The following is a 20,362-nucleotide window of genomic DNA, read 5'->3' as shown; positions in this document are numbered from 1 at the left end:
CTAAAATTAGTTAAATCAAAATTCTATATATCTGTACTCACTAAATATAAATGTGTGAAGAAACAGGTGGATCAAAATGGAATGGAAATTTGCACAGTTATGCAAAATTATTTTTGTCTTATCCTTCTTATTGTTGTAAAGATCAAATATCAACTTGATAAATAAAGGAGATTGAGAGATTTGGTTATTAGTGTGGTCAGTGCCTCTAGTGCTATATGTAGGGCTGTCTGTTCTGCTCCAGGCCTGTGTCAATCAGGTGTTTTAACGGAGGATGTACAAATGGACAGTAACCTGCATGCATGGGCGTAAGACAAAGGACCCCTGGACACAGGTATTCAAAAGGCCCCACCACCTCTCCTACATAGGAACAAGGCACATGATTTATGGTGGTTTTGCACCTCTTTAACATTTTTTTGTCTTTTTTGGTTGTTTTGTGTCTCTTTGTAATTGTTTTGTTTCTCCTGGTGATAGTTTTGTGTCTTTTTGTGGTTGTTTGAGTCTTAATAAGGTAATTTTGTGTTTTATAGAGTTAGTTATGCATCTCTTTGAGTAATTTTATCGTTTTTTTTTTTTTTTTTTGGTTGGTTGTTTTGTGTCTCTTTGTAGTCATTTTGTTTCTCCTGGTGATAGTTTTGTGTCTTTGTTGTTGTTTGGGTCTCTATGTGGTAATTTTGTGTGTTATAGAAGTAGTTTTGTCTTGCTATGTTGCTTTGTAGTCATTTTGTGTCTCCTCTCAGCCATAACTTGTATGTGGGCCCCATGTGGATAGTAAATGAACTGAAAGATGGGTTCCCATATGGGATTGTCTATATGTTCCATAATGGCTCCATGCCAGTTACCCACGGGTGGGTTTACCCAAGTGGGCCCCAGATAAGATGCCCGTTGTAGGCCCACTTGTTACCCAGGTAGCCCGTGTATAACCCATCTGGGCCCCACATAATAACGTTGGCTGGATGGTCATTTTGTGTCTCTTAGCAGTCTTTGCAGCTCTTCATGGTCATTTTGAGTCTTTGAGGGATCAGTACATGTTAATTTGAGTGACATTTTGCAGGTGAAGGCCAGGGGAGCCTAACACTTTGGGGCCGCAGGCCACTGCCTGGTAGCCTTGTTCAGTAATCCATCCATGCCTGCATGAAGACTCTGAAGCAGCTGTCAGAGTTTGACAATTTTCCTAACATCCTGAGTTGTATACTCAAGGTTTGGACACTCATGGTCCAAGATTAACACCCATCAAGTGCTAAGTGCAGGCCAACTTCCTATTCAGCTTTGCTCTGACTTGTTTGTATTATATATATATATATATATATATATATATATATATATATATATATATATATATATATATATATACCGTATTATCTCAATAGAAAGTAAGGAAATAAATGTAAATGTGACACAAAATGGCAACTTACCATTTTGGCCAGTAAAAGATATATATATATATATATATATATATATATATATATATATATATATGGCTGGTCAGTGGATTTTTTTGTGGATTTTTAAAAGGCCCCCTTGGCCGGTGAATCAAAACGTTAACTCCAGACACTGGTTGTAAGAGCTGTTATACCAAAACGACTCCTGCCAAAAAACACTGACAAAGTGAAGAGTTTCGTTAAGGTAATTAAAATTCTTAAGTGAAATATGTGCAGAAAGGAATTAAATCATTAATACAAGTGTATTGCTGAACTCAACAAGATCTCTCAAACCATTTGTGGGTGCTATTGAAGAGAAAATCTGTTCCTACAAATGGCTCTTCCATGAGGCGCATTGTCTCGGCGCCTAATTTATGCTGTTCAATGCGCATTGAATAACCACCAATTAACTGATATGCAAACAAACCAACAGCTAATTATAATATTTGTGTCTGATGCTGTGATCATTATAGCTGATTAAACATTACTGATTTTACCAATCTGTGCAAAAAACCCACACACTAAAAAAAAATCCATTTGGATTGTAGATTGTTTCAAATCAAGTGAAGAGCACACAGTGAAGATACACTGGAGCTCCGCTCCTGAAATGATGATTAAGATGTTAAATTGATTTTTGGCAGTTTCCTGGGGTATCTAGATAAAAAGTGATGGGATTAAAATAAATCACGTCAGAATGAGAGATATAATGGATCAATGTTCCCCGGTCAGCATTTGAATACAAAAGAGATATCTGGAAAGAGGTATGAATTTATGCACATTGATGTGCATGTCAGTGGCCAGTTGCATATCTAACACTGAACCCTTGCAGAGATTCTCACTAAATTAAGCTACCTCAGAATTGCATGTCATTAAAAGTGAATAGTCAGACTGCTCTGTTTGCACAGGCACGAAACAACTTATCTTTGCACAAGTTTTAACATTTAAAATGCCCTCAAAATACAACTGAAATCACATTTCCCAGTAAGACAGAACATTAATTTTATTTATAGTGGCTGCACGGTGTGTGTTTGAAGCTTAACAACACTGACGGCGAGCAGAGTGCCGGTATGTGGGAGCTTAAAAGCTGATGATGCCTGAGGCACCTCCAAGCTTCCCACCATAATGATACAATTTGATTAGAATGAATAATTAATGTAATAAGTTAACAAATCAAATTGGAAATTTCACTGTAATTATGCACCGTCTTCTTGTTAATAATAGTTACTGGACATACTGGCACGCATGCACACACCCACGCACGCACACACACACAGACAGACATACACAGACAGACACACACAGACACAGACACACACACACACACACACACGTGTAAAAAAACATGTCTGCCGCACATGTGCACACACATCAGCATGCATGCACACTTGACAGGAGCATGCACAGATATATTTGCATTTGCATGGATTCTGCAGTTTATAGACTCGTATTAGAACACACAACTTGTTACTATGATATTAAGTGTAGATCCACTAACAATGACAGTTTCCCTTTGAATTCATGACACAGTTAAGCGCTTTGTGCAGAACAGCATATATGTTCTGCTATAAAACACTAAAGTAACTTCTGCCAGTGCAAAATTGCGTGAATGCACAACAGTCTGTTGATGCTAACATGCTGTAACACTCACACACACACACTGCTGTGAAATCTCTCAAGTGTGAATACAGCAAGAGCAACATGCAGTCTCTTCCCAACTTCAACATGATGATACATAGATGTGTTAACACTGCAGTGCGGATGAAAACAGAGCTGCATAACTTAACAGCAAAAGTGAAAAAATAAATAAATAAATAAATCACCTGGCTACATGTGCTGAGCTGAGCTGGCTGTATTCCCTGAGTTGATCATAAATCATGTTAGAAATGGATGAATAAAAGAGCTTAGTGGCCTCAGATCAATCATCCCGGTGTCAAAGTTTTAGCACGGAGCTAATCATCTGCGAGAAACACACATGGATGATTTTTAGTGTCTATGATCTCATCCCACAAAAGGTGCATTTGAAGATAAAAGCTAGAGGTAATCTTTTGATGCAAACACAAACCAACCACTTTCTACATTAGAAAGCTTCAAGAAATCCTACCCCACAGAGTTAAGACACTACATCTCAAACAGCACTGCATGCAAAAAAAAGTGCAAGCTTTTTTCTGTCTGATCTGACTTCTTTTTGCAATCAAATCAATCTAACTGCCCTCATCAGCTGAGGAGAAAAAAGAAAAAAAACCTACTTTGAGGCAACATCTCCAGAACAGATGAAGGAAAAGATGAAACGCCTGTGTTTCCCTTTGTTTGTTTGCTTGTTTGGCGCCGCTACAGCTGAGAGCATAGAGGCTGAGTGGCTAAGCGAGCTGACTAACTAGCTGGATGGTGAGCCGTGAGAATTCAAGTTGTAAGGCTTCTTGAAAACATCCAAACAAAAGCGTTCAGCTCCCTCCTCCTGCTGCCCCCCCCCCCCCCATCCCTTCTCCCTCCAATTCATGGCTGACAGGCAGACACCTGTTACTGCAGAGGAACAGGCACACACCATGATGGAATGTGTTCTGAAAAATCGAGAGCCGAAAAGCGGCCAAAAAAGACTAAAAAAAGAGAAAAAGAGGGATGGAAGGAGTAAGAACACATACCTTCACATGGACCATACTTCACAGAGAGACACAAAATCAGAGATTATCCCGCTATTCTTTGCTCCCCTCTGGCCAAAAAAGCAACAACACTCCGTCTCCCTCCTCCTCGCACACTCATCTGTCCTGGGTCAAACTCAGCAAGCGAGACAGAGACACAGAGACACAGAGAGAAAGACACAGAGAGAGAGAGACTCTTGTGTCACTCGAGCTGACTGCAACTCAGCCCTTCTCTCTCTCTGTCTGTCTCTAATGTCTCTTTCTCTTTCTCTCTCTCTCCTCAGGGGCTATGAAACACACACACACACACACACACACACACACACACACACACACACACACACAGTTCACTGAGGCACAAAGGTCCCCATGGCAACGGAGCATTTAGAAGCCCCGTGGCATTATTTATGCAACGTTGCATCACAATGGGCCCTCCCACTGGCCGACCCTGCCAAAAAAGCTCTCTCTCTCTCTCTCTCTCTCTCTCTCTCTGTGTCTCTCTCTGACCAGACCATCTGCACTCCTCCCTCTCCTCCCGCCTCCCCTCCCAGCCGCCACCATCACTGAAAAGCAAAGAGGGGATATTAGGACAAGGGGGGAGACAGAAGATGGACAGGAGGCGAGATGGAGGGAGGCACGCACACTCAAAACAGAGGAGTCATACCTACACACACACACACACACACACACACACACACACACACACACACACACACACTGTAGGTCTACAGGCTGAAACGGGATGTAAGGAGAGTATGAGGGCAAAAAGCACATTAGTAGGAGTAACTTCAACACAAACAAAGATACACACTTGTTTACACACAGCCATGTCATGTCAAGACTTTTTTAGGGGATTCTTTACATCTATTTTTTGCAAGGACTGAGTACAAAGTGTTCTTACTTATCTGCTTTACTAAGAAACAAATTATATATGCTCAGCATTTAAAACAACCAACATTCAAGGCTGATTTATGGTTGTGCATTACCAGTTTGGGGAGAATTAGTTGTCTGTGGCGCTGTTGTCAGTATTTATACGTGTGCTGTGGTGTGTCTGAGCCGTTCTTCCATTACACCTCCAAAACACTAGATGGCAGTAGAGTTTGTTGCCACTGTGTTAAGTAAAATGAAAATTATTCAACAAACAACACATAAAACATGGCTTAATAGCACAGATGAACCAAGTGTTTTTTGCTAGACATATTTTCCCCATAATTACAACATACTAACATTATCAGCAAAAAACTATGCCATTTTACTTTGCATAAATTAGCCTACCAGCTAGCAGTTTTCCTCTATGAAGCCAAGGACAACAGAAACATTAACAAAGATGACATTACAAAATTTGACAAAACTATTGCCTTCTAAACGAAATGCTTTCTCCTCATATGCTACATGCTAACATTATTAGCATGTAGCACATGAAGCCAGGGTAAATCACACACAAGAAACTGTGAAATACAAGTAGATAAACCTCTGTTTCTACTGTGGAAAATAGTTTACAGTTAACAAACAACAACAACAACAACAACAGGTCGAAGTCACCTCTTGGGGAGTTGTACACCAGGCTGTCATGTGTTCCATGTTTTTGTGACACCAACTGTCATTAGCAAGCCAGCTAGCTTAGTGTGCTGTGGTGGCTGGCTAGTGCTAGCATGTCCTGAGCTAGCTAGCATGTTAGCTGACCAGCTACAGTGGTTCACCCATGAGACAAACAAGATGGCACAAAGAACTATGCATAATTGTTTTTCATTTTTATATTAAAACCCACAGAAGCAAGTAAATCATAAACTAAGCTTCACATAAAAGAACAAGCATGAACAACCATCTCTTACCCAGATGCAATCACACTCCTCATCTGAACCCATGGCTTCAACAGGTGCCACAGTTGCTTCTTACAGCACCAAGACGCCCAGTGGAAAAATATCTCCAGCCCCTGTCCAAAATCTTTTCTTTATTCTTGTTTTCCTTTATCTGACGGATCCATTCCCCTCCTCCCAGAATGCCGCAGTCAAACTAAACCAATCACAACTCTCTGGCAAACACATGCTGCACATGCAAAGCTCCAGTCTCCAGTCATTTCTTTATTCAAATTCGGATTGGTTGAGTTTACACGGCTGTTTGGCTGCAGACTGTCTGAGCACAGGTTTAATCACATAGCTAAATGGACCGTCAATCGAGTGTTTGGCTTCAGCTAGACAGATCAGCTTGATCAACTCAACGTTTCAGCCTGCGAGCTCAAAAGCACAGGATGCACATACACAGCAGCTCTGAGCGTCCGTGTGTTTGTTGTGTGTGTGTGTGTCTGTGTGTGCATTCACGGTCTGAATTAGTTCGGGGAAGATTATTTAGATTGTAGAAACTGATATACTGTGTCTTGGAATATTTTTGCTAGAATATTAGTAGTATGTGCAAATTGTCACTATTAAAGGAGCACTCTACAGATTTTACACATGAAGGTCAGTTTGCTAATAGCAAGGAATACTACTAGACTACTATTTGTATAATGTCTTGCAGCACTGTGAAACTTGGTCAAGTCTGTGAGAAAAGCCCTTACAAGGAGTCTAAACAATGTTAACATTTGCCAGAAAGGGGGACACCAAATGATGGTATTATTTGCATTGTGGTTAATGTCGGATCCAGTATTTTCAGGAGTTTGACCCATAAAAGTGTCTCCCACAGAATGAAAGTGTATGTGTGACGGTTGCTTCTTTTTTATGCCCCTTTGCATCATTCTGTGTCCCCTCTCTAAATTCAAAAGTTTTGAACGCAGCAGAGGCAGAGCTCTCTTTTTTTCCTTGGCAGCAACTTGTGACTCACGGGGTGGATAATATATCTGTCAGTTCATTCACAAGTGATCTGATTAGATCAATGGGTGAGAAGAGTAACTGTTTGTGAGTAAATGCAAACTTTTAATCCAAGCAGAATAAAAGTTTAAGTTTAACTTTCAACGCACCTTAAGTTCTGCTGCTCCGTGTCTGCTCTGAGTGAGCTCTGTGCTGCGACAGCGTGGTGCAATAAATAACCAAACAGTACATTTATTCCAAAAGCACTCCTAATGAACAATCCAACTCCAAAAATAGAAAATCTCTTTGTGGTAGCAAGTGTTTAATTGTGCATACTAGAGACTAAAAACCGGGATATATCATGAACAAAACAATAAAACTGCGTATTCTTTCAGCCCAAACTCAGAAAACTAATTTTAAATAGAATTATGTGGAATTATGATGACAATTAATGTTATATTACGGGACCTTTGTAAAGTCCCGTAATAAAAACCTTGATCCAGACTTGTTTATTATATGTTGCACAATACTGTAGGAAATAAAGAAATATATATACTACATCATCACCATGTCCATCATGCTGGTGGAAAGAAACACTCACTAGCTGATAACAGATTGCTGAGCATTCGCGCGTGTGTGTGTGTGTGTGTGTGTGTGTGTGTGTGTGTGTGTGTGTGTGAGTAATCATAGCTTGATAAGCAATTAAGTGTAAAGGACAACAATTAACTACGTCTTAATGAGCAAGTTCTACAATCAAGTGCTTGTCAACTGATTGCATTACTAAAGATTCAGCTCCGATGTGAGCCCATTAATGGAGACAGAAGGGAAGACAGAGAGAGTTAGTGTGCAGCCACTAGCTTACAGGAACAAGCTGCCCCCCTGAAAACCCCATTAAAGCAATTAGTAAAGTAAAATAAATGACTGTAGGACAGTGGCGAGCTGCATGGGGAGCAAAGTTGCAGTTAGTGTGTGGCTGTGTGTGTGCGTGTGTGTGTGTGTTCCTGCTGTAACTTTCTTCCCTTTCTCTCTCCAGTGTAAAGCGGTCTAATTGTGCCCCGTGGTGTCCGCCTGGCATTTAGTTGTTTCGGAAGAGGCCCCGTTCGATGAGAAAATGTCACAGTGGCTGTATAGCTAAGACCACTGTTGTCTGGAGCTATTGTTTCAGGCTGGAAAATTACTAGCTACATCCAGTTGGTAACAAACTTGTCCCGGAGGCGGAGGGAAACAAGTCATCACGAGAAGGTGGGGGTGTGATAGAACGATGGACACCAGGGGAGCAAGGAGGGAGAAGTGAAATGAGATAAAGGAGAAGGAAACTTTAGCCGAATGAAACGCAGCAAGGGGGGGGGGGGCAGCAGATTCAAGGAGATTTAGCACTCTCCGGATACCAAAACTACTTAAATGTTCATGCGAAACCAGACAGATTTGTCTTGTTTCCTGATAACTGCGGCTGTAGATCCGAGGTTTAATTCCTCTCCTCACTACAGTTGGAGTTTCCACCCCCCCTGTGCAACAACACTGAAACCGTTTTAGAGCACATGGTTAGAGACATGAATTGTGAGCAACTGTGTTATTGTGCTGCAAATGGGAAAAAAAAACAAAACAAAAAAACAAGCTGTTAACCCAGCATTGAGGTAAAATTGTTTATTCAAACTGCAGGGTGCATGAAAACCTCGAGGATGTTGAAAGCCCAAGGCCGTGACACATGAAGTAAACATCTACAGGGTAAGAGCTCTCCGGAGTTTTCTTGACGTTGTTGCTTTAATCACATTGAAACACCTTGTGGCCTTGTTATTTCTGTCTCAGTTTATTGCCTGTCGCTGGGAGGATTGCCAATTGACATTCCACTTCCCAAAAACCACACTGATATCTGCAGGTGGTGTTTGTAAAAGAAATGAGTCTCTCTGGGCGGGTTTCCGTTAACCCTCAAATTGCGCAAATTGAAATTGCGAACATAAAATGCGCCTAATGGAACCACGTCAATTTCTAAAAAGGTGGTATTTATTTGATATATATATATATATATATATATATATATATATATATATATATATATATATATTTGAAAAAGCCATATTTGCAATGGAAACACTGTTTTTGCTTTTATAGCCCATGTGATGTGTAACACCGGGTGGTGGTAATGCGACTTTATGGATGCCAAACGCCATTCATCCCAAAGAAAAAGAAAAAGTACAACAAAGTCACGTGACATTCTAAAAAACAAGGCTTGTTGTGTGTGGATGGAGGAAGAGACCAAGATCCTTTTAACTCTTATACCAGACAAAAAAATTATGGCGATTTGATTGGCTTTATTTAGTGGCTGCAGTGGAAATTAATATGTCAGTGTTTTGGACATCCATTGCCATGCTTTTTGGAATGTTATCAAATTTTACAAGGAAAGTCACGTAACATCATGTCAGAAGTCGCATAATATCACTCAGTCATTTTGCAATTGTGTTTTATCAAAATTTTGAAAATATCACTTAAGTTTTGCACACATCTGTAATGGAAACCCACCTAGTGACACTTTAGCCATTCAGTCACAGTGGAAGAGGGACAGACAGCCCATTGGAAAGACAAACTGTCACATCTGACATATTCATGTGCTAAACAACAACAAAAGTGGAGGAGAACTATTTAGTGTAATATAGAATGATCCCTCTCAGAAACCCATACAGACCGCTGGGTCCGTGCTCTCTGCATTCAGCCTTCCTCTCATCCATAGCAGGCACTCTACCTTTGCACTGACATGTTTACCTCTAAGGATATTTTGTATCATAGCAACCAGACGCAGCGAAACCTCCTCAGCTAAAAAAATGCTGCGCCTCCAAAGCGCTCTCAAACACTCCTAGTTAAGCATTTCCTGATGAGCACCTGGTGTTTTCAGCTGTAAAACCAAATGCCTTGGTAGGCATGGGGGATTATAGTACTTTAAAAAAAAGTAATCACATTACTGTAAGCATTTACTTAGTAATGTGTCACATGCCCAGCACTTGTGGAGCACATCTTAAAGTCTATAATTAGAAGTCAAAACTGTTCTTTTACTAATGTGGCATTGCATAATATGGCATGCTTAAACCCAAAAAAAATATGCTACTTAAAAGGCTCAACAAAAACAACTTAAGAAAAAAGAGCATCAAATTATTCATGCTTGAACTTCATGTGTGCTCATCTTCTTTCAAAAAACGTCAAAGAAATGAGTCAAGCGGAAACTACACTTTGATCACTTATGGCTATTAATATGCACTTTTTGTAAATGTATGAGAGATAAGCCTTTCCTTTAGACAGACTGTAGAGATAAGAGAAGAGGAGCAAGAGACAGGCTGCTGATTTAGCTCGACACAGATTCTTCATTGTTGTTTTGGGCTCACAGTCAGCTCCTATACATGCTCTCTGCACTGTCCTTATATACTTTTATAATTGGCACTTCACATTGCAATTGGCTGCTTAATATCATGCTTCAATCCACATCAAACTGGCCACTATAAATGTTTTTAAGGTGTTTCAGATGTTAAGGGTGATGAGTCGGCTTGAGAACTTATAAGAACTTATAGTTTTTAAGGACAGAAATCTGAGAGTATTGCCTTAATGATAAACCAAACATATATTCAAATTAGGGTTGGGCGATTTAGCTTTCAAATATTATCCCAATATTTATGTCACGATAAATGATATATATCGCGATATATATCATGTCCGATGTCCTTTAAATTAAGTTAACTACTAAAATGAAAGAAATATTGAATAAAGTACTATAACAATAAAGTAGCTACTGTCAAATAATAAAGTTGAATACACTAGTTATAATAATATTTTATAAAATACAGTAAAGTGGGGTCACATTTGGAGCTCTGCAAATATAAAAAAATCCCACCTTACTTGCTCACACTACCACCACTACAACTAAAGTTCACTGTAAGCTGGAAACAAACCAACAGCTCTCCAGCTCTCCATTTACATTGTGTAAGTGTACTTGGCAATAAAAACCGATTCTGAATCTAATTCTGATTCTAAAGTCCTTTTTTAATATCGCATGTGGAACAAGTTGCGATACATCGAGAATACTTGGTAAATCGCCCACCCCTAATTCAAATACAATCTCTGAATTGAAATGTTCTGTATCTGTGGGAAGGAGGGACAGAAAAAGTAGGAAAAGAGCAGAAAATAGGGCTGATCCACACTCACGCATGAGCTGAAATCCTGGCTCAAGCTTCATTGCAGCATCTGTCGCTTTCTTCATTTCCCTTTAATAAAATAATGAACATCTAGCACTAGACTTTCACTCATCAAATATAAAGTGTGGTATCTTTTCCTCTGCAGTGTCAACCGTCTGCTCAGCTCGCTGCATAATACAACTCGCAGGACTGAGCTCTTAAAAGTCAAGTCTTGAGTGCTGCTGGACTCAACTCTGCAACACAGCCTGCACACACACGCACGCACGCACGCACGCACGCACGCGCGCACACACACACACACACACACACACACACACACACACACACAATCTCACTTGCCTGTCAATCACCAGACAACCATTTTTTCCTTGCCTTGGCAGGTAAAAGAGAGAGCACCGACAATAAGACTGAGCTGCCAAATGTATGAAACCGTTGGCCCTTTCTACCACCCCGTCACTGCTCTCCAGTTCCAGCAACAGACAGCTAACAGCCATACCAGTGACACTCTGAAAAGGGCATGCATGCAAATACGTATGCACTCAAATGCAAACTTAAAATTACTAGTTAAAGGTAAAGGCAAATAATATCAATTTCTAAACGATTCAGTGCCTCTAAAACTAATTTGCCACAAACCTTTACGACTTTGTTTGATAGGAGAGCATTAGTAGCTTGAAAAAGCAGCACTTAGTGCATAGTCTATTGAGTATGGATGCAGACATACTCACAAATAAACAGACTCATATTCACACAAAAAACATATTCACAACAGATTGCTTAGGTGAAATAAGACATGTTGTCCAATTCCTCCTGCTGTGCTCTGGCCTGGAGTCTTCCTTCAGCTTGAAGACGAAGTATAAGTACACACACAATTCCTCCCAAATCCCTCCCTCCTCCTCCTTCGATATTCCACTTTTTTCTTTTTTCCTGCATGCCCCCTTGCATAAAAAGTAAAACAAGATAAATATTTGATCCACTTTGAAACCACTTCTTATGAATATCTAACTCTGTTGTGAACTTTGAAGGGAACTATATTTGGTGATTTAATGAGGTAGCCAATGCTAAACAAATCTTAATTAATCCTTAATAAACAAATGAAGAGAGCAGCGGTGAGAGGGGGGAAGGAAAAGGCTGATAGCATCCGTTATTATCACCATGGCGCCGCTGTTAGAAAACACCAATAAAATAAACTTAATGAATCATCCAGGAGTGAGTACAATTACCATAAGGCAGATTGTTTTCAAAAAGCTATTATTTTATCACCTCACATATCATAATACCCATCAGAAATGGAATGAGTGTGCTCTGAGACCGCTACAAATGGAGTATACCACCAAATGTGTAATTAGAATGTGTTCAGTTAGGAGCATGACAGGTAACGCTTTAGCAGTATTCATATAATGATGTGTAGGTCGGTGAAGAGAAGAGCCTAGACGAGTTTAATTAGGCTTACAGGGAAAATAAAGTGTAATTTCAATTAACTTGGTTCAAACTGCGCTCAGTTTGGATTCTTACGACTCGTAGGTCAGACCTCAGTGAAGCTGTTTCCTGACACACCGCCAATTAGAGCTCCACCGAGCGGCTTGATTCACATTAATTATCAGGCTGCAGAAACATTCAGATTTGATAGCTATTAGAAAACCTTCTTTAGGTTTTCACCATTTTGCCTTTTTTTTCCAGTTGTCTTCTCTCCTGGCTGCATTTTCTCCTGTATTTTTTATCCCTGAATGCATTGTCATGTTCGCTTCTCTTCTGAGGCAGTAAATGTTCTTTTCTGTCCGACATTACTCATGTTGCACCACTGTTGTTGCTTGTAGAAACCACGGCAGGAGGTCATGTTGCGAACATGATAGAAGTGAAGGCTGGAGCAGCGATGTTATGTGCTGTACCTGCTCTGGAATAAGCAGAACAAGCACACGTGGTTGCTCTCTTTAATGAGGACCACGATAAGCTTTTACCTTCATTGTGGGTTTATGCTTGAGAAGTGTAATTGAATGTCAGGTTTGGCTGACTGCAGTCTGGTAGTCGTGAGCGGTGAGAATCACACTGAGGGGATGTTTACCAAGCCGACTGCAAATGATCATCAGAGGTACAACATTTTGCAACACCCCATTTTTTCAATTTGGCTGGGGATTTAATGAGCCGAGCTGCAGCTCATCTGATTTGTGTAAGGCAATATGATAGTTTTTTTTTTTTTTTTTTAAGTAAACTCCTTCAACTGGGTTATTGACTAGGTATTGATATGCTGCCTGCACATGCTCCTCGGATATCTCATATATAACGTATTTACAACTTACAAGTTACGAGCACATAAGCGGCCCTCCAAAGTCATTCGAGTCATTCCGATGATACCTGAGTTGCCAAGTTGTGACGTTTGCGTGACGCTTCAGAGCAGCAGAAATACCAGACAGCATGGAAACAGTGTCAACAATTGATGATAAAAAAATTAGTTATTTTGTACCTAGTAGCAATCAATTACTTGTAGTAATTAATTAATAACAATGTTATTTTGTAACCAATAGGCAATACTGAAATTAGAGCGTTGTTGTTCTAAAAAAAAAAAGAGCATTCTATTTCAATATGAATTATGGTTCCACTTTACGGTTTGCTGCTCCATTTGTGCCCAGAGTGCTGCAAGAGATACAGAGAAGAGAGGCAAAACTTCTAAAAAAAAATGCAACTAAATGTGGCAGCAAATGCTAAAATTGTTGAGGTCCAGCACAAATAAATGACTAATGACTAATTTATTTTATTTATTTATTTATTTATTTTTAATCAGGCCAGGCCCAAAACTGCTGGGTTTGGGTTTTGAGACAATGCATGTTGGATTAGCTTGTATATACTATATATCTAAATAATCTGAATAATGAATGCTATCTTTACTGCTGTCATTTTACTCCTGCTTTCCCCAGACATTAAATTTAAGATGTAGTTTTTCTCTGCTGCAGCAGTCCATCAGTGATGTTGCATCAGTTGCAGAGGCTATATGTATACATTTACATTCCCTGTCCTACTCCTGTATTTATGCCTCGAAATAAGAACACCATACATATTGCATGAGCTAAAACATGCACTACTTAGCAATGCTGTTTTTCTTACACTTTACTGGCACAAAACTTTGGTACGGTCCTTTAGTAAATATGGTGAAATACAAGAGAAATATTTAGCTCCAAAAAGGCTGAGAGCACCACACAAAAAAAACATTAAAATTAATATTTTAAAACGAGATGAAAGATTTTGTTTTGCACTGCTGTAGGTCCTGCACATGCAACATCTTGATAGTTCTGTACTGGACTGTCAAATGTTACCAGGCTGCGAGTAAAAAGACAGCTAATCAATACCCTGTGCCACTTTTACTTTATCTGTCATTCAACGAGACAATATGTCAGATTTTCCAAATAGGCACATCTCACATTGGAATGAAACTCTTTCAGAGCTGCCACTTCACACTGCGCTGCCCCAATAGCAGATGTGTTGACAGCAGAGATGATGAACGATACGAGGACAAAAGCTGACAGATGTGATAAATACAACGTCGAATGGCTAATCAATCTCATGTGGGTAGAAGGAAACGGAGGAGAAACAGCAGCAGGGATCTCCTGGAGTGAGTCAGCAGAGGCAAAAGAGTCTGATTGGCAGCGTGAGCACAAGGTTGTGTGTGTGTGTGTGTGTGTGTCTGCAGACCGCATGTGTGCGCGTCTGTGTGTCCAAGTGTGTGTAAGGCCTTTTCTTATAGTCTTTCAAGCCTGACCTTGTCTTTATGAACCAAAATAAACTCTGTGTGTGTGTGTGTGTGTGTGTGTGTGTGTGTGTGTGTGTGTGTGTGTGTGCGTGTGTGTGTGTGTGTGTGTGTGTACCCCCCCCCAAAAAAAGAACCCATCCTTGCTTCCTGGTTCCAAACACTGGCAAAAGCCCAAACACTGAAAAATTACACACTGCAAAAACAAGTATGGAAGGAAGTGACAAACGACTGGCTTAAAAAATAGTAATAACTTCACTGTGGTGCAGGAGCATGAAATATAACGACTTCAGGAAGAAGGGAGGCTGAAAGAAAGAGCTGAAAGAAAAGAGCGAGCAACTATCCATTTGTCTTCACTTTCTTCTAACAGCTGACACTCCTTCCACTCCTGTCTCTTTCTCGCCGGCCTTTTTCTTTTTACACACTCTCATCGGAAGGCAATTATCATGTCCTAGATTAGTGATACTCAACTTACGGCCTGCGGGCCAATTCTGGCCCCTGAAAGAGTGCCAGGTGGCCCCACAACTATTTTCTATTTCACATAAAAATAAAGTGATTCACACTGGGAATTGGTTTTGTATACATAAGGTGCCAGAGTGCATAGAAAAGCATCCAAATTGGGCATGTTTATCAAAAAAAGTGGCAATGGAGGATTCCCAACACCCTACCACAGCAGTCCTGGTTAAGCCCCTAATCTAAGAAATGCCCTGAAATCCTAGAAACATGCTAAAGTTCTGGAAATGTCCCAAGATCCTTGAAATGTCCAAGAAATGTTGACAATCCAAGAAACAACTTAAAATCTGTGAAATTATCTAAAATCTTAGAAACATCCTAAAATCCTAGAGATGTCCTACAATTCTAGAAATGTCCTTAAATCCTTGAAATCCAAGAAATAAACGTGCTAAAATCCTAGACATAACATCCTAAAGGCCTGAAGTGTCCAAAAGTCAGAGAAATGTGCAAAAGTCATAGAAATGTCCTTAAATCATAGAAACATTTATGGGGCTGGCAAGTAGAGCAAGTAAAGTCTCTCAGCCCTAGATCACCTTTGTGTGTGCGTGCTTGCATGACCCATGTGTGTATACATCCTCGTCATGTGCCCTACTTAGACTAGTAATGGACTTGGAGAACACAGTAGTAACTCGCAGTGAGGTTTCAGTCCAAAACATGCACAATCCATTATTTTCTCACTCTCAGCACTTTCACCTTCTATCTTTAGCATCTGCATTTCAGAGTACATCTCATCGTACTCAAGGACACACACAGTGTCCACAGTATCAAGTACCCACTCGACCCCCCCCCACACACACACACACACACACACAGCATGTAAAAATACACACTGTCACATGCACTCTTCTCAGACCAAACAGAGGTAACATTCATAGCACTGCTACCTACTGTCATTAAAAATGTATTCCATCGATTTTTCAGACTCACCATGGACAGTCAAAATCAGCAGCAGTGTAGCAGAAACAGAGATATTGTCCTTTTTATTCTGTGCATTCTTCTGCCTCATAAAAACCTGGAGCCTATATTACCCACAATATAACTCAATAGTCAGAGATTCTGGTGCTAATGTAGCCATGGGCCACTGGCCTCAAGCCGAGAGGGCTACAGAAGTCTGGTGAGTTCACTTCTTTCGAGAGATGTTCCGATACCAATTCAGATTGCGATACCTTAACATTGCATCGACCAATACCGAATACCTATCCTAGACTACGGTGTGAAAAAAATAAATCAAATCTGTATACTGCTCACTACATCGGTATGAAATGACAACTATTATTCTTGTATGGCCTGGCTCAGGTCAAACCCTCTGTAAAACATGAACAATATACAGAATAGATTCCAAAGAACTTTCTTTTGATATTTAATTTGATGTTTTGCTAACGGCTAACCTCTTACTATTTACTAGAAATCAATTATTTTCCGCAGCTCTAAAACAGCAGTTGCAGTAGTTACGCAGCCTTACTTGCTGTGTAGGACAGACTACTTAAAAGTTTATTGATAAATTACATGATATAGAATATAGAAAGTCCGATTTAAGTCAGACTAACATGTTTACATGTATAGAGTCCAGTTTTAGTCGGACTAACACAGTAATTTTGACTTTTTCTAAAATGATGTAAATGTACTAAGTACACACTTTATAAGGGCAGCTGTGGTAACTACTCTGAGTAAAAAGTAAAAGTATGCAATTCGGAACGCACTCTATTCTTTTCTTATTACATCTCTTGACATCACTTGAGGCAATTCATCAGATTTTACCATGAATGTATAAAGATAACTGGATACAGCATTAGACTTGAGGTGCCATTCATTCTTATAAAAGTTACTCAGTGGTGCATAAATCCAACAAAATCCGACGTCGCGGGTATAAAATTACCAAGATCTTCCTGGTGGTTTGAGTCATAGAGCAGGTGCACAGGAGACTTCTGCCACTTTAGCGGCTAACTTTCGGTTTAGCCCTCAGCTACCTTGAATGGGGCTAAAATGATTTAATTGTCTTTGAGACAAAAATTACCCACTGATTTATAGATGTCATTTTAACGATGTAAGTCTATGGGAAAAGGTCTTTTTTAGAGTGACAGAAGACCTTATTTAAACTTTTGTCACATATGCAGTAGCACTCCCTTAGACTTGTTAACACGCTTTGATGTAAATTCAATGGAGCTCCCCTTAAAATTTAAATAAATAATGTGATCTAGCATCTACATCACATTTAATCTGTTTTGCATTTACTGTATGTTGATTGGTACTTATCCTATGGAAGAGTAAGCTGATTGGATGTCGTTTTAAAACTCACTGGTGTGACTCGGGGCGGCCCAACTGTTCAACATGTAAATCCAGATTAAAATAGCTGGACAAATTCTGGATTAAATTTGGTAGAGGCATAGTCCTCAAACGCTAAACCCCACTGATTTGGGTGATTCTTGTCCTTTTCTATCAGCAGCCAGTCAAAATTTCCACTTTTCAGGTCATGACAGAAAACAGTTCTAATGATCCAATTCCCAGCAGCAAAGTTGTCTCTTCTTCTTTCATCCAATCAGTGAAACAATTTTGTTTCCCTAAGTGGCTGCAAGTCTTGCTGTGAGTTTTAAATCTCACTATATCTTGGATTTCAGTATACAACATTAAATCATATGCAAAACTAGTGAGGGCAACACTAAAATCAATGCAGCAGTGATGATATTATGACTCTTTGTGAAATGTTGGTGTACAATTTCTTGAGCTGATCATCCCCAAAGTTTAATCAGTATCTCACAGAGCGACTGGGACGTAGAAAAACTACAGCTCTAAGGCCTAGTTCTCATGTACAGGAGTATTTTTAGAAACATAGCTTCTAAGCATTTTGGCCTAGACAAGCAAATGGAGTTTCTGATCACTAAAAATGGACATTTTGGAAAACTTCAGAAACTGCACTTTCAGTGATGTGTAGACAGGAGAAACTGTTGTTTTTTTTTTTTGCTTGCCTACTTTGTTTTTAACGTTAGCTTGTAATTTTTTTATCTCCACCTGCAACACACTGCACGCCTGAGCACCGTGTGATGCAACCTCTCCAAACTGCAGCATGTTGCACGCTCGCGGCTTTGTGGCTGTGACGTTACTGCAGCGCTGCCTGCCACTATGAGTTCTGTATTTCCACATTTACAAACACACATTCCACTCATTTATGCAGTCGTGCACTCTCCTACGTTGTCGACAACACGTCCTGAAAATGTTCCATTATAAAATGCCTTATGTCAACAACTTATGGGATTCTGTCAACAAAGACTGTCAGAGGGCTTTTATTTTGAAATAGAAGCAGGGATGTTGGAGTGCAACACATGTATTCGTATTTCCTCATCTCTGTGACAGATAAAGACATTGAAATTGTGATAACAGGTGGTATAGAGTGGATATAATTATCAAAACACCATTTTTACTGTCCATTTCTGCCAACAACAGCGCATGGCATACTGAAAACATCGATGAGCCACTGTTTCTCTAGAGTGCATGTAACTTCTCCACTGTCTCCCCACGATGCGCCGTTGTTGTTGTTTATATGTCAACACATAGCATACAAAACACAGCACACCTCATACATGTTAGGAAGAGTCTAAAAGTCAGTGTAAGTCTGAAGAGTAATGTAATGAAAGACATCCAGCAGACAAAAATGAAAGAGAAGTTTTAAACAGATGGACACATCAAGACACATTCTGGCAGAGTCATGAATATTCTAACCTTCATAAATATGTAACAACCACAAAAGACAAAATCGACCTCTAGAGCTTACTGTTAGCGTTATTGAAGAAGAAAAATCAAGGCGTGGGCTTTGTCTTGTCCCTTTACTGCTTCGTCATGCACGGCGTCTCCGACCAAGCTCCTCCGACTTTGACAAAATGTAGCGAAATGAAGCATCCCACCACATTAGAGCAGTTTCAAAATTACACCGAGCTGCTGCAGCCCGAGGCTTTCCGCTAACAGATCAAAATGTGGTGACATATTTGTGACACATTAGCTCAGATGGGCATTCCATCATTTGTGTTTACTGTTTACTGTCGCCCTGTCTCACCCTGGAAGGACTGAAGGAATTATCCCCACTACTTTGTGGTGCTCATATTTCATTTATCCTGACATGTTACATGCGCGTACACACAATCACAATCACACACACACACACACACTGTTCTAACCTGTTCTTTGACGGAGGCAAGGATGGCGGAGGTGGTTTCAGACTCGGAGCCGTCTCCGTTGGAGGCGTTGAGGACGGGGCTCAACATGGTGGCAGCGCTGGCAGTGTCAGACGCCACCTCAGGCACTGGCATACCTCCTGGAAAACAAGGGAACATGCAACTCTTTTACTATTATTAAAGACACTGAGACATGCCAGTGTTTGGACTGAGTGGCTGTCACACCCACACTGTCCTACACTCTGGTACTGAGGGACAAACACATACAGATATGGATGTACAGTGGAGGCAGAGGTGCAGAGAGACACACATTCAATATTGACATATGGAGCTAATAGCTCAAGGATACACTGATAAACAGGCCTACTATTAGACTTCTAATAAAATCTGGATACCAGCCAGTTAGTGCTGTCCAAGCACCTTACAGTGGCCTAATGCAGTTTGACTGTGTGCTACTTTAACCCTTTGAAATCTGGAGCGACATCATATTTTTTGTGCTGCTCTCAGGTGACTGTCACAAGCATTTCAATGAAATGGTGGGAAAAACAATGAGCAACTTGGTAAGAAATGTTCCAAAAGTTTGTAGATTTAGAAAAGTATCTTAAAAACGCTTGGGAAAAATGTCTAGGGAAAGCAAAAACCCAAGGAAAAACTGATCATAATTATGTATTTGATTTGATTTATTTAGCGTATATTAAAAGTGACAATGTTATGCTTTTCATGAAAAGGAGACGTGCAGACCCAGAAAACCCTGAAGCGGCTTGACAGGTGGGGTTCCAAAACTGTCAATCAGCACATACAATCTCTTAACATTGATCAAAAACAATTACAAAGTTGTTGTTTTTTTTTTTTTTTAAAAAGACAAGCTATAATAAAAATATAAATAAGAAAGGACAGGCAGATGAGGACAGAAATAATCATTTAAAAAATAAAAAAGA

At 40.0% G+C, this 20,362-nt stretch overlaps 1 protein-coding gene across 1 annotated transcript in view; it reads right to left on the bottom strand.

Annotated features, from left to right (window-relative positions):
• The window catches only part of ctnnd2b (catenin (cadherin-associated protein), delta 2b), a 161,759-nt gene extending 142,200 nt beyond the window's left edge, over nucleotides 1–19,559 (bottom strand). The window contains exon 1 of the mRNA XM_042497886.1: nucleotides 19,428–19,559. Within this exon, the coding sequence (XP_042353820.1) occupies nucleotides 19,428–19,559 (132 nt within the window). The remainder of the gene's footprint in view (nucleotides 1–19,427) is intronic.
• Between the last annotated feature and the right edge of the window lie 803 nt (nucleotides 19,560–20,362).

Source organism: Plectropomus leopardus, chromosome 12 (assembly GCF_008729295.1).
Source record: "Plectropomus leopardus isolate mb chromosome 12, YSFRI_Pleo_2.0, whole genome shotgun sequence".
Taxonomy (NCBI): domain Eukaryota; kingdom Metazoa; phylum Chordata; class Actinopteri; order Perciformes; family Serranidae; genus Plectropomus; species Plectropomus leopardus.
This window is presented reverse-complemented; position numbering and strand designations above follow the sequence as displayed.